Here is a 14,020-nt window from a genome sequence, read left to right as displayed (position 1 = left end):
TCTGTTTGAAACCAGTACTATATTTCTTTATCAGAAGGTATCTGCAATGATGCACAGTGTCTTGGAATCCAGCCTAAAACATTTAAAAAATAACTGTCTTTAACAGTGCTCTTCAGTAGGTCATATGTGACCATGGTAAATATTACTATTTTTAATTTTTTTTATACCAAATCCGCTAAAAAAAGTCCTTCAGATAAACAACATGAGTCACAGATTAGAGATTAAACTTAGTATAACTAGGGGTAAAACAATACAGAGGTTTAGACACTGGGCTAGGCAACCAACAACAGAATAATGTCTTTATTTCATGTTACACATTAAGATTTTCATTAACATGCAATAAATGCACTCAGTAAAGTTTTGTTAATTTTATTATTGCATTGGATAACTGTTAACTTACTTTAGCCATAAAATCTGAAATAGAATGCTTTATTTGAATTGTACAGCAGAAACTCTGTTTGCAAAGCTAGTTATCTTTCTTTATCAGGAAAAACTTTGCATGCCTGAGCACAACAAACATATTGTGCAAACGTATTCAATCATTAATGCAATATTGGCAATGTTTAAAATGAAGCGGTCTTAATATATGTACAGCACTTGCCAGTTGCTTTCAGAGTGTATATGTTTCGAAACTGACTGCATGAAATGATACAAACATGAAGACAGAGGGAACAGAAAACTCAAAAAGTGCCTCTGAGATGCCTGACAAGATTTTAGGCACAGGATCACAAAATGTAGCCCTGAAACGTGAAGTGGGACTTTTTAGCTCAGTATGTTTGATTGCAGGTATAATGATTGGTTCTGGAATCTTCATGTCACCAGAGTGGGTTTTGTACTATATGGGCAGTCCAGGCGCCAGTCTTTTAATCTGGGCTGCTGGTGGTGTGCTGTCTATGTTGGGGGGTCTCTGCTATGTAGAACTTGGGACCACAATAAAGGAATCCGGTGGAAATTACATCTATTTGCTTAGAAATTTTGGGCCACTTCCTGCTTTTCTTTACATGTATACCACATTAATTTTGACCGGGCCCTCAAAGACAGCAGCTAACGCACTAAGTTTTGCAAAGTATGTGGCTGCACCATTTTATGAAGGTTGTGCTCCACCCCAAGTGGTAGTAAAATGTGTGGCTGCCATCTGCATCTTAGTTGTAACTGCCATCAACTGCTTTAATGTGAAACTAGCAACAGGTACTCAGAATGTCTTTACTGCGGCCAAACTTCTGGCACTATTTCTCATTCTTGTTGGCGGAGTGGTTGTGTTAATACGTGGACAGACAATGAATCTTCAGAATGCCTTTCAAGATACAGCTGTGGGTTTTGGCCCAGTAGGCCTTGCCTTCTACCAGGCTCTGTGGGCCTATGATGGCTGGAATATGCTAAACAATGTGACCGAAGAAGTGAAACGTCCTCAGGTCAGTATACTTTTATTCAAATTGTAGACTACTAATGTTTCATTGTGAAAAAAAAACATTCTACAAATTATTTTGTCTTATCTTGAAAGATGATCTGTTCAAGAGTATATAGTTTAAAGTTGAAATTATGTGCCTTGTCAAGAACAGCAAAACAATGTTTTTTTTTATTACAGATTTAGAGCTCTACATCCTCATAGCAGTTTGGAATAATATATTTGCTATAAAAATATGATACTAAATAAAATACAGAGAAGGAAATGTGATTTTTCTCATGCAATTAAAGAGGAGAACAGGAATAAGTAGAAAAAGATCTGTGTGATTAAATAGTAAGATATACAGATGCAATAAAAAGAATGCAACATATTACGCCAAACCAATGAGATACATGGTATATGTGAACATCATACACAGTGGTTACTGACATCAAAACATGCACCTGCCAAAGCTACAGAATTAGACGGTTGGAGAGGCCTTTAAAATATGCATGCCATTTTATTTACATTAGTTTGCTATTTATAATTAGGAGAGAGGGGTAGTACACTGGTTAACACTGATACCTCACAGAGCGTGGGCTCTTGATTCATTTCTTAGCTGCAGTACATTATGTGTTGAATTTGTGTCTCATAATGCCATTGTCTCTAATTTATACCTACACCCCAATGAGATTTATTTATTTTTATTATTTGCTTATTTCTTTTGGCCAGACTCCATTTTCAGCAGAACCCTAAGGAGAAAAGATCCATTAATATTACAGGTACATTTTATGTTTCAAGCATTTTCTGTTGTACAGTAATACAACAGGCTAATGCAACACATAGGGCTAGATTCCAAAATATTTGCTGTTAGTGTAAGTGACTTACTTCAGTGTAAGACCTTTCTATAAACAGGCTTACACCAAGGGCCAGGTTCTAACAGGCCTGCTTGCTGTTACTCCGGTGTGTACGCTAGGGTAAGTCACTTACATTGAGAGCAAATCTTTAGGAATCAGGCCTATAGTTTGTGTGTGTGTGTGTGTGTGTGTGTGTGTGTGTGTGTGTGTGTGTGTGTGTGTGTGTGTGTGTGTGTGTGTGTGTGTGTGTGTGTATGTATGTATATATATATATATATATATATATATATATATATATATATATATATGTGTGTGTGTGTGTGTGTGTGTATGTATGTAATATATATATATATATATATATATATATATATATATATATATATATATATATATATATTAATTACAGAGGACAGCCCAAGCAGACATCTAGTACATACATATTATGTACAGTACAGATAGTTCTAGATAATCTGGGTTATATGCAAAGAAAAACTCATTATCTGGAACATATATAGTTATATACAAGTGGCTAGTTTGGCTTATACAGAAAATACAAATACATATTTGTAACATACAGTTATGCACAAGAAATTTCATGACAGAGACAAAATCACTGTTTTTTTAGTTTTTATATAGTAAAGTTTCCTTTGACGTACAGTTTCAGTCTTTGTAATTTAAGCTTGACATGGTTTACAGCTAATAAGAAAGGGTACGAAGTGAAGTAGAAATGTGATATTGTCACAGTTAGTAAGAAAAGCTTGCATCATATTGTAGGTTAATAGTAAATGAACATGACAAAGACAGTGATAGAAAATAAGTTTTAAAAGATGGGAAGGACAGTGTCGTGTTCTTTTACTTAAGAAAGGAAGACGCGGGACAACTGTGTGCTGTTGCTACCAACTCCAAACTTTATTGACAAGCCAGCGTACAATACAATCAACATCCTTCCTGTCTCACAGTCCTTACGTCATGCCCCTCCCCGCCCCCAAAGAGCATTAGCTAGGCAAAACAACTCAGTCCATTGAATACACCACATCTCCTTTTCTATAAGGCCCCTTTTCCCTTATTACAAAACCCAGATCTATTCAATCTCTTCGTCTTCACTACGAACTTGGTGCATGGCCACAACTGCTCACTTAGCCATGTTCAGATTACTATAACACAAATGACATTGCTATTTACAGACTGTTCACTACAAATCCAATCGGTCCGGCTTGTTAATAATTCTTCCTGATCTGGTCCTCACAACATCACTATGTACCCGGTTTCGGGAAAGGCCATTGCAAGGTGGCAAGGCCTCAACGGTCTTACTTAACTCACTCTCCTGACCCACAGGGTTTGATTTGCACTCAAGCTCTGGCAAGGGAATCAGATGCACACGGTTTCTCCGCACAGTCCCTTGGGGCACGTCTACCGTAAATGACCTCGGCGAGTAATGCTTTTGGTCTACAGTACCTGGGGTCTTCATATCTGTCACCCACACCTGGTCACCGGCAACACATCACCCAGCGGCCTTGCCCGATGGCGCCGGTTGTAGTTATTATACACCCTCTTCTCCTCCTCTTTCCCCACAAGCCTTCTCCAGTCGGGCAGCACCGGGTCCAACTGCGAAGGATGAATCGGAAGAGAAGTCCGCAACCGACGTCCCATGAGAAGTTCCGCAGGGCTATAGCCATTCTGCAGTGGCGTTGTCCTGTACGCCAGAAGAGCCATGTATGGATCGACACTTTTCTTAAGCAGGTTCTTCACAGTCTGAACCGCCTCCCCGCTACTGAACCTGGGGCTGCTTGTAACATGCTCGGCCAGAAGCCGCGAAGTCCGCAAAAGATTGGCCTGAAAACTGAGGGCCATTATCGGACACGAGGACCTCTGGGATACCATGGCGAGCGAAGAAGGACTTTAAGTGGGTGATGACCTCGTTGGATTTGCTATGTTTCAACAATGCAATCTCAAGAAACCTGGATAAGTAATCCACAGCAAGAAGGTAAGTATGTCCTTTTAGTTCAAATAAATCCGTGCCCACTCTTTGCCATGGTCTGTCCGGACATTCAGTTGGGATGAGGGGCTCAGGATGATTCCTCCTCTCTGAGATGCACGTCCTGCATCCCGAAACCATGTCGTTTATCTGTTGGCTGAGTCCAGGCCACCAGACCGTCTGACAGGCTCTGGCTTTGCACTTCACGATACCTTGATGTCCCTCATGTAATTTCAACAACACCTCATTACGCATGGCAGAGGGGATAACAAGGCGTGAATCTTTTAACAGCAACCCATCTTTCACTGTTAATGTAGAACGATCTGGCCAGTAGCTCTTCAGCAAGAGTTCCTGGTTCGCATACAGCGGCCACCCCTGACTGCACAATTCCATAACCCGCACACACACACTGTCTGCTTTCAGCTGCTCCCGTAGTGTCTGGAGGAAGGAAGGCTTCACCTGCATGTTTTCCACAATACTGTTCACATAGATATCCGTGTCCTCCATCAACTTTGTTTCCTCCAGTGTTAGCCTGGTTTTAAGTGGAGAACGTGACAAGGCATCTGCCACCCACAGTGATTTCTGCACTGTGTATGAGAACTGCATCAGTCTCATCCTGAAGCGTTGGATTCTAGGCGGTAGAAGATCCAGCGCCTGACCTCCAAGCAATGAAACCAGGGGTTTGTGATCAGTTTCTAGACAAAACGATTTACCTAATAGGTAACCTCTGAAGCGTTCACATGCCCAGGTAGACGCTAGAGCCTCTTTCTCAACCTGGGCATATCGTTGCTCTGTAGGTGAGAGTGACCTTGATGCGTAGGCCACAGGTCTCCAGCCGTCCTCCCATTGTTGCTGCAGCACGCTCCCTAACCCAAAGGATGATGCATCCACAGAAACCTTCGTATCCCTATTCGGGTCGTATACAGCCAAAACTGGAGGTGAGGTGATCGCATCTTTTAAGTCATTGAATGCCTTTTCCTGGTCCCCCAGTACCAGCTATTCTTTTGATAGTAAGTCTCTCAGAGCTCTATCCCTCTCAGCCAAATGAGGGATGAACTTTCCCACCTGATTCACCATGCCCAGGAAACTCCTGAGTTCTCCTACTGTTGCAGGTGCTTCCATCTCCGTGATGGACGCGGTCCTCCTTGGGTCTGGGCTTATGCCAGAATCTGTGATGACATGGCCCAAGAAGGTCACTTTGCTCCTTGACAGGTCACATTTCCCACATTCAGCGTGATGCCTGCCTCTTCCAGTCTCTTTAATGCCGCATGAAGCCGGGCATCGTGTTCCTCCTGGCAACGACCCCAGACCAGCACGTCGTCCATGTGGCAAATCACACCTTCTAGTCCTTCAATGACCTCTGCCATCATGCGTTGAAAGTGTTCGGGTGCAGAGTTAATGCCAAAGGGAAGGCGATTGAAGCAAAACGCCCAAAGGGGTTATGAATGTGGTAAGCGCCGACTCCTCTGACAAAGGAATTTGCCAAAATCCCATATTGGCATCCAGTTTACTAAACACCTTCGCCAAGCATCCCCAGACTCTGCTCAACCGAGGGCAGCACAAACCTCTCCCTGCATACGTATTCATTTAACTTAGTGTAGTCTACACATAGTCTCAGTCTGTTACTGTCTTTCTTTGGGACGACAACCATGCCTGCACACCAGTCAGTAGGTTCCTCCATTCTGGTAACAACACCCAGTGTCTCCATCCTCATTAACTCCTCCTTCACTTTCCCCATCAAAGGTAGGGGTATCCTCCTGGGGGTCTTCAAAGAGTATGGCACCGCATTTGGCTGAAGCTTTATATGGTATTTCCGCTGCACTACCCCCAGCCCAGAGCACAGTTCAGGGTATGAGGCCTTCAAAGACTCCATGGTAATAGTGTCAACCCGCCCAGGAGACCCAGCCCCAAAATAGCAGGAAGACCTAAAAGCGGCGTGCGGAGGCCTTTAACAACATACACCTTCTCGCATGTCTGTCTTTGTCCATAACCAAGCTGAAGCTCCAAGGATCCTGTGACCTCCAGTGGCGTCCCTCCAGGCCCCAACAAGGGTCTCTCCGGCTGCTGGAGCAGAGGAGCATCCTTCCCACTGAACAAGTTGTCCAGGTCTGACTTGGAAATAACAGTAACATCCGCCCCGTGTCAAGCTTGAAAGTCATAGATGTGCCCTCTATTTGAACCTCCACAATCCAGGAATGGTTCCCGGAGGAGACAGAACCAAGGAAAAAGCCCTGTTCTTCACGCTCGCCAAGCTCCTCGTCCTCCTCGATACACTGCCTTGCCTTAATCTGCCTGCAGACTCGCTGGTAGTGGCCCTTCTTCCCACACGAGCGACATCTTGCAGCAGTCGCCGGGCATAGGAGTTTATGATGAAATGGGCCCCCACACCTGTAACACTGCGAAATCGGAGCGTCTTTACCCTTTGCGCCTGTCGCTGAAAAATCGGCGCCAAGGCCTTGCCCCAACCTTCGAGGTCTCCAGCCGGCGTTTGGTGTCGAGTGGTGTCTGCACAGCGTTCACGTTATACTGCAGGGCACTACTATCGCACCTCAAAGCCGTCTGCTGCTTCTTTACCTCCTCCGACTGTCTGGCCATGTTTACAGCTCTCCAAGTCCAACTCTTTCTCCATCTGCATCCGCTCGGACAGTCTGGTGTCAGCCAAGCCCACAACAATTCTATCTCTTATGAGCTCATCGTGCAGCGTCCCATAATTGCAGTGCTCAGCTAAAGCATGCAAAGCAGTAACAAAAGCATCAACAGTCTCATTCAGTTCTTGTTTCCGCATGTTAAATCGTGCACGTTCATAAACAATGTTCTTTTTGACAATAAAAAATCTTTCGGCGCGTCTTTCACTTTGGCATACTCCTGATGCTCTGCATCGGTTAGTTTGAGGCCTCTCAGGACATCGTCTGCCTCATCGCCCATGCAGTATATCAGGGTGTTCACCTGGTTCCCTTCTGGGTTCGAAGATAAATTGCTGGCCTGATGGAACCGTTCAAAGCGGCGTATCCATCGTGTCCATTCATGAGGTTTGGAGAAATCAAAGGGCTCAGGCGGCTGAATGCTAAACGTAGCATTAGGAGCGCTAGCCGCCATGTTAATTCTAGCTGCCGACCATTCTCTTCATCCGACATGTCCGCCCCCACGGCACTAGGCCACCGGTCTTCAGCAAGTGTTCAGCAGTCCCAGGCACAGCCACACAGCACTTCTGACACCATGTCGTGTTCTTTTACTTAAGAAAGGAAGACGCGGGACAACTGTGTGCTGTTGCTACCAACTCCAAACTTTATTGACAAGCCAGCGTACAATACAATCAACATCCTTCCTGTCTCACAGTCCTTACGTCATGCCCCTCCCCGCCCCCAAAGAGCATTAGCTAGGCAAAACAACTCAGTCCATTGAATACACCACAGACAGTGGTGAAAACAAAGGCCGGTGATGCATTTTTTGAGGATGCATAGATTTGTTGGTAGGGTAAGACAATTACAATGCTATTAAGTTACAGCTAAAAAGTAAAACATCACTGGTTAGAAAGTAAGACATTTAGGAGAAGTATTCAAGTTGCAAACATGTGCTAAGTATGGAGTAGGTGGTTTTATGTAGCAACTGTTGCCCATTCTGGCTTGAGATCCAGACCCTATGTGAGGGTGGGAAAGTTGGTACACATGGTGAGGAGCATAAACATCCTAGCAGGTTCCTTGTTGATGCTATATTGTCACCTGGTTAAGTGTGTAAGTACAGCATTAAGAGTGCACGTGCCTTATGATGGCATGATGTCTTCTCTGGAGCTAGTTCTGCCTCTATGCCTACTGTTTTTTGGGACTGGCTCTGGCTCACAGACCTTGCGTTTGATGAATGTGGGTACAGAAAATATATGGATGACAAAGTAGGTGAAGTTCAGTAAATAATAGCCACCCATTTCATTTCCTAGGCAGGTATTCACATGTGATCTAATCTAAGTAGGTCTATTTACTAACAAATGGTAACAAAACATAGCCTAGTTTTTGTTACAAATATCTCTGGATCTCATAATACGAGGCTCATTTTAGGATTTTTTTCCTGACAAGATTAAAGACACAAAGCTAACTAATCTGTTCTTTGAAAATGGTGCAATAGGTATGAATTACTTCATGTGCAAGCAGTGCAATGTGCAACATGCAAATTAGTAAATCATGTCTAATATTGTATAACCAGATATCTATAAGTCTGGCTTGCTTACAGCAGTTGCATATAAATAAGCTATGGTTTATCTTTGCGTAAAATGCTCCATGAACTGATAGTCTCATACTGCCTGGATATTATGGCCATCACAGGACAAGGCCAACTAAACAACATACCTGGGATTTCTCCCTATGAGAGAGGGGGGGGGGAGGAAAGAAAAAACTGAGGAAGGGCAGCTCTTTACATAACAAAAGGGGTAACAGCAAGAAAGTAGCAAGTAAGCAAGATGGAGAAAGCTTATTGTTCCCTCTGGAATCAGAAAACAACAGTAGAATTCACACAGGGGTTATTTGAGAGGCCACCATTTCAAGTGCAGGAAAAAAATAAACATTACAGTGATAGACTTAAAGCATTACAGAAACACCCCTTTTAATGGCAGAGCTATCAGAGACAGGGTCAGGCTTGATACCCTGGCAGGTGCATGTATCGCACATGCTGTATTAAACCACTGTCTGGGTGTAGCACTGTCAGGTGCAGTTGCAGAGAGCTTCCCAGAAAGAGATAATGGTGGGCGCTTAGTAACGTAAAAAGTGACCCTCTATCTATAAATATAACTGCACATTTGAAAAACACACCAAAATAAGAATGCTAGACCTGAAGCAAGCTTACTTTAGCAGGATGAGAAAGTGCAACAAAAAACAATGAACTCAGCCTGTAAAGAGGCATGAAATGTGTGTGTGTGTGTGTGTGCGTGTGTGTGTGTGTGTGTGTGTCTATGTGACTGTGTGTGTGTGTGTGTGTGTGTGTGCGTGTGTGTGTGTGTGTGTGTGTCTATGTGACTGTGTGTGTTGGGGATCATTGCTCCCTCTCAGAAGTGATCAACAAAATACAATAATACAAAAGAGCAACTGAGACTCCTGAAAGAAATAGAAAAAAAATGTTAAGCAGAAAGCCACAGCATTTTAGAAGTATAAGAAAAAAATTGAGGTGGGCAGTGCAGAAAGGAGACAGAAAAGGAAGAAGAAAGAAAACAATATCAGATGAAACAGCAGGAAGCAGATGAGACAATGGCAGCAACAAAAGTTTAAATACAAAAACTAAAACACACTCCACTGAGATAGGAGAAACAAACTTTTATAGGCAAAAGAGCAATAAGCAATTAAGGGAGGCACATTAAAGGTTAACAAGCAAGAGGAAACATAACGAGAGTGTCACCGGGGCACAGATAATGAATAGTAGCTGAAGATTCGCAAACAAGAACCAGAACATGCAAAACCATGCAACAGAAATGTTTCATAATATCAGTCTTTTTGCATGACAAAGATTTCTGAAAGAACTATTAAAATTAAAGGTAGACAAAGCAATGTGGAACACTGGTAATAACTCCTAAATGTAAGATCTCTGAACACTCTCATTAATAAAACATGAGACGATGGTGCAAAACTACAAACTGTAACTTTAAACTCAGTGACTGGAAAAGAAATGTAATAACTTACAGAATAGTTAAAAGGATTATTATTTAGATGAAGAGCAGCAAAGCAGGTTCAACAATGTAAATTGACAGGAAGCAGGACAAGTCTGCAAAATGTGTTAGATTCCTTTAACTAGGTCATCCTAGTAATGACTAATGGAGGTGGTGTGTTTGTGATGAACTTTGATTTTAGAAAGCATTGGACACAGTCCTGTCCACATGATTAATATGCAGCTTAGCTAACTGAGGGGGGTCCCATAGTGGCAGTCTGTGTTAAAAACTAAACTGGTGAAAACAGGGCTCAGTGGATAATAGGGAAATGAATCCTTCATGATGAAAGGGAAGACATGCTCTACACAATTCACTTCTGTGATCAGTCCTCTTCAGTGTTATGTAAATGACATTACAGAAGGCTTAGACAGAAAAGTATGCCTCTGTGCACATGACAAAAAAATAGTATTAGAGCTAGTAAAGAAGAAGAAGATGACATGGGGAGAGCCTTGGCCAAGTTAAAAACTCATTAGCAGCGTGGCAATTTAGAGACAAAGCATAGAAGTGTAAGATAATACACATGGGTAACACAAAAAAACAAGGAAAACCTACATAATGGGAGGTGAGAAGCTGCTAATAATAATAAAAATGGAAATGGACCTTGACATTATTATACATGAATTTCCATGGCTGAGTAATACGTGTAAGAAGGTGTCAAGAAAGGCTGGCGGTTTCTGAAATGCAAACAGGAGATATATTACAGGAAGAAAAATGGAACTTTTTTTTCTTAAATACATATTGTTTTTTTTTTTCCAGTCATCAGGTCGTGTCTTGGTCAGTTGTCCAATGCAATCCCCCATGTACCAGAGCGAGAGCCAGCTGTGAGGGGCAGCCATCAGGAGTGTTGTGTTTTTTTTTTTTTGTTTTTTTTGCACTTGTTCAGCCCACTAGTCATGCCCAATAACACAAACATGGTTTGCCATCCAATGAACATCAGTGAAGGCATGTCACTTTCTTACTCAAGTTATGTATCCCCTTAAAACAGCCTTGCCCCCTTTGAAGCCAGCAGTCCTGTAGGATGTCCAGTCCCCACAGGGATTCAATCACTGTAATGCATGTTTCAGCCATGTACACCAACACGTTTTCCAGAGAAGAGGTGAGCTTGCAAAGCCATGTCACTCCTCTTCTGCCCTGCACAAGCTGTAAAGGGTACTTAAGCTGCTAGTCAGACTTGGGTCATCTGAGCTATAAGCAGGGCTTTATCCTTCTAAATGGAGCTGACTTGCTGCATACATAAAATTGATGAGAACACAACATCTTGGCTACTGAGTATAGTTCTGGAAATAACATCAGCAAGATTCCATTAATAGAACAGAGACTGTACAAAGAAATACAACAATAAAGGTATTACAAGCAAAAGTCACATCAAGAAAAAAAATAACTGAACTTATGCATATCAAAGAAAAAAGGTGAGTGGCGAATGTGGCATTAAAGAAATATTACACAACCTGAAGGCAATTGATAAAATCCAGGAAGGAAGGAAGGAAGGAATCACTTCTCATAAAAAGATATTATGCAATTACAAGTGTCCACATTTTTACAGACAGAGAGAGGGTGGCTTAAAAGTATAGTGAGAAGTATTTTTTCACATGGCGAGTTGTAGATGTATAAAGCTGCCTTCTTTAAGAAGTTGTGGAATAAAAAAAAATGCAATGAAATTCAAGAATACATTAAAAGCAGCATAAACAAAATTCTAGAAGTGTTCAGAAAGTAGAAGTATATTGACTAATAATGACCAAAACTTTACCTAGTAGATAGGACAATGTATAGTCTTGGTGGGTTAAGTGGCCCTAGCTTGCTGATAGATACTCTGCTTCTGTGACTAACAGGAGCAATGTAGTAAATATCTCAAGGCACACACTGGAAGTAGTAGCTGTGCAGGAGAGGAGAGGAGAGGAGAGGAGAGTAGAGGAGAGGAGAGGCTTTCCTTTTACAGTTAGACTAAGGGAGCTCAGCTTGACATGATCGATGGAATTTCTGCATTACAGATTCCAGTACTTCTCCTTTCTCAGTGCTGCAACATATGTAGAATCCTAAATCTTGGCAACGGGGAAACATGGTTTAGTGCATATTCTAACCTAAAGTGCCATAAGGATATTACTTTAATATCGTGTAGAGGGTGGCAACAAAAATATCTCAAATAGAAATATTAAGAAGGCAAAATAACTTTCTCTGGAGACTTTTAATAAGTGGATAAGGAAAGAATGAGAATAAAAGGCAACGGAGATTGGGAAGAATATGATAGACTGACTGCAGAGTTTCAGAGAACAAGAAGAGATAAGGAGGCATTTTAAATTAATAGTGCCAAGAAATGGAAAAATATGGCAGAATTGTAACGAGTGGAAGGGAATTATCAGATGCAAAAGACATTAAGAATAGGTACCATGAATATACAGAAGAACTATATAAGACCCTTGTATCACTAACACCTACAGGGGTATGTACTCTAATCTAAAGTGAGACTGTAGTTAAAATAAAAGTCTTTGCTAATACCAAGTCTGCAGGAAGTGATAGAATTCCAATTGATCATGATCAGACAGGTTTCATAAAAGATAGAAACACCTACACTAATATTAAAAGAATTTTTGCCTTGATAGATTATGTTGATTTAAGTAAGAAAGACATGACTCTGGTGAGTCTTGACATCAATAGCGCCTTTGATTCAAGAGACTGGAATTATTTACTGGTGGTACTAGAAGAATATGGTTTTCACAACAATTAAAATTCTTAATTAAAACACTATATGAAAATTCTCTGGCCTATGTTAAGATTGGGCCATGCCTCTCTAGTTCTGTAACTATTAGGAAAGGAACTAAGCAAGGATGCCCACTTTCACCTTTACTGATTGCATTAGCAATTGAGCCTTTTGATAACTATGTTAGAATGAACACAAATATTAAAGGCATATTAACTGAGAATAAACTGAAAACTGTGAGCTTTGGCCAACTGAGACCTACATGAGTGGAGTTAAGTAGATTTTTACCTGCACTTTTATCAAATAATACACGATTTAAAGTAATTTGTTTGTGTTGCATTGAGCAATATCTAGCTGGAAGTTGACTGTTTTTTCAGTAGGTCTTATACAAGTGGTATTTTCAGTTAAGGCTTGTTAAAAAACCTGCATAGCCAGTGATAAGTGGGGGTAGTTTACCTCATTGTTATTCGGTTTCTGTCTTATACAAGTGGTACAGTGAATTGTTTTCTGTTTAAACTGTGAGCTTTGGCCAACTGAGACCTACATGAGTGGAGTTAAGTAGATTTTTACCTGCACTTTTATCAAATAATACACAATTTAAAGTAATTTGTTTGTGTTGTATTGAGCAATATCTAGCTGGAAGTTGACTGTTTTTTCAGTAGGTCTTATACAAGTGGTATTTTCAGTTAAGGCTTGTTAAAAAACCTGCATAGCCAGTGATAAGTGGGGGTAGTTTACCTCATTGTTATCCGGTTTCTGTCTTATACAAGTGGTACAGTGAATTGTTTTCTGTTTAAACTGTGAGCTTTGGCCAACTGAGACCTACATGAGTGGAGTTAAGTAGATTTTTGCCTGCACTTTTATCAAATAATACACAATTTAAAGTAATTTGTTTGTGTTGCATTGAGCAATATCTAGCTGGAAGTTGACTGTTTTTTCAGTAGGTCTTATACAAGTGGTATTTTCAGTTAAGGCTTGTTAAAAAACCTGCATAGCATAGCCAGTGATAAGTGGGGGTAGTTTACCTCATTGTTATTCGGTTTCTGTCTTATACAAGTGGTACAGTGAATTGTTTTCTGTTTAAACTGTGAGCTTTGGCCAACTGAGTCCTACATGAGTGGAGTTAAGTAGATTTTTACCTGCACTTTTATCAAATAATACATGATTTAAAGTAATTTGTTTGTGTTGCATTGAGCAATATCTAGCTGGAAGTTCACTGTTTTTTCAGTAGGTCTTATACAAGTGGTATTTTCAGTTAAGGCTTGTTAAAAAACCTGCATAGCCAGTGATAAGTGGGGTAGTTTACCTCATTGTTATTCGGTTTCTGTCTTATACAAGTGGTACAGTGAATTGTTTTCTGTTTAAACTGAGCTTTGGCCAACTGAGACCTACATGAGTGGAGTTAAGTAGATTTTTACCTGCACTT

At 41.2% G+C, this 14,020-nt stretch overlaps 1 protein-coding gene across 1 annotated transcript in view; it reads left to right on the top strand.

Moving 5' to 3' along the window:
• Positions 1-613: 613 nt before the first annotated feature.
• The window catches only part of LOC122798550 (b(0,+)-type amino acid transporter 1-like), a 605,707-nt gene continuing 592,300 nt past the window's right edge, over positions 614-14,020 (top strand). Inside the window, exon 1 of the mRNA XM_044067606.1 lies at positions 614-1,412. Coding sequence (XP_043923541.1) covers positions 657-1,412 — 756 coding nt within the window. The 5' untranslated portion in view covers positions 614-656. The remainder of the gene's footprint in view (positions 1,413-14,020) is intronic.

This window comes from Protopterus annectens, chromosome 1.part0, assembly GCF_019279795.1.
Source record: "Protopterus annectens isolate FY-2018-M chromosome 1.part0, PAN1.0, whole genome shotgun sequence".
Lineage (NCBI taxonomy): Eukaryota > Metazoa > Chordata > Ceratodontiformes > Protopteridae > Protopterus > Protopterus annectens.
This window is presented reverse-complemented; position numbering and strand designations above follow the sequence as displayed.